The sequence below is a fragment of the Vigna radiata genome, chromosome 8, assembly GCF_000741045.1.
Source record: "Vigna radiata var. radiata cultivar VC1973A chromosome 8, Vradiata_ver6, whole genome shotgun sequence".
Lineage (NCBI taxonomy): Eukaryota > Viridiplantae > Streptophyta > Magnoliopsida > Fabales > Fabaceae > Vigna > Vigna radiata.
Window position 1 is genome coordinate 28219632 of NC_028358.1, and position 1395 is coordinate 28221026.

General features: G+C 32.7%; 1 protein-coding gene across 1 annotated transcript in view; it reads right to left on the minus strand.

The window, feature by feature from the left end:
• Positions 1-456: 456 nt before the first annotated feature.
• LOC106771715 (pectinesterase-like) overlaps positions 457-1395 on the minus strand; it is a 2078-nt gene continuing 1139 nt past the window's right edge. The window contains exon 2 of the mRNA XM_014657719.2: positions 457-1148. Coding sequence (XP_014513205.1) covers positions 457-1148 — 692 coding nt within the window. The remainder of the gene's footprint in view (positions 1149-1395) is intronic.

The following is a 1395-nucleotide window of genomic DNA, read 5'->3' on the forward strand; positions in this document are numbered from 1 at the left end:
TATTTGTTTCATTTATATTTTTAAACATGAAGGTACCCCATATTTTTTTTATACTATTGTTATTAGCGTTGGCCAAATCAAACACGAATTAAACTAAAATTTAAAAAAAAAAATTACTTAACGCCAATAAATTTTAAAATAAAAATGCTAAACAGATTCAATTAGAAAATCAATTTAAGAAATACTAAGGAATTATCATCAACTAAGTCATCTGTACTTAGGGTCAATTTTAAAACCGACACTAACCCACGCAAATCCAACACCAATAACTATTTAATGTCTATATGTAGCCTACATTAAATATATATTTTGTTTAAAAATCATTGTGTATAAACGATAAACGGTATTATGTGAGATTGTGTATATAAAATCTTTTAGTATTAATAAAAGTGTTTTAATTTAATATCTTAAATCATACAGATTACAAAAATAAACATTGAAAAACATTTTACTTTACTATATCAAGCCAGTTAAGTATGGAACCCCAGTTTGGGGAATCCAATCATCCCCAGCCAAGAAGTTAGAGACGGTGAAATTGGATGCATCTGTGGCATTGATGAGGTGATAACCAGGCCAGGTGACTCGGTTGGAAGTGTTAGAAGCAGGTCCTGTGTTATTATATTCTGCATAGTACAAGCTGCTCAATGCAAAATCACCATTCCATTCATGCCAACCAGCAGGGTTTATAAAACTGTCCATAAAAGACTGCATGATAACTGTCCTTGAATATTCCTTCCATGGCCTCCCAAGGTAGGTCTCTACGGTGCCAACAGCTGGAGCCAAATCATCAGCAGCTTTTATAGTTGCATTTTGTATGGAAGTTCCTGTGTTTTGATTCGGATCAGTTCTTCCTTGAGCTGTAATCGTGTTGAATTGTCCTCTCAGAGGGAGACGAGGATAGATATTGCAGTTTTGCAAAACAACGGCAGCATTTCCAAATATGAAGTCAACGGTGCCATATATGTCACATTCTCGGTAAAATTGCCTCAGAGAATGTGTATACAATGTATCTTGATACCCTTCAAAGCTGCAGCTATAGAATGTTGACAAATCTGCTCCACTTCTTAGTGCCACTGCTTGACCCTTGCTCGCTCCAGCAGTGTTACGGAAGGTTATGTTAACAGCTACAAACCCTTTAGCAACAACAGCTGCAAATCCACATGAAGCATATGTAATTGAAGATAGACACGTATAAAACAAGAATAAGTTTATTGAAGGTTTACTGGAGTTGATATTAGATCAAATGTGTTTTCAATCTCTCCACCTATCTCAAAATGTTAATTTTGACCCTATACAAGCTTCATATTTGTAAAAAACGATATATATATATATATATATATATATATATATATATATATATATATATATATATATATATATATATATATATATATA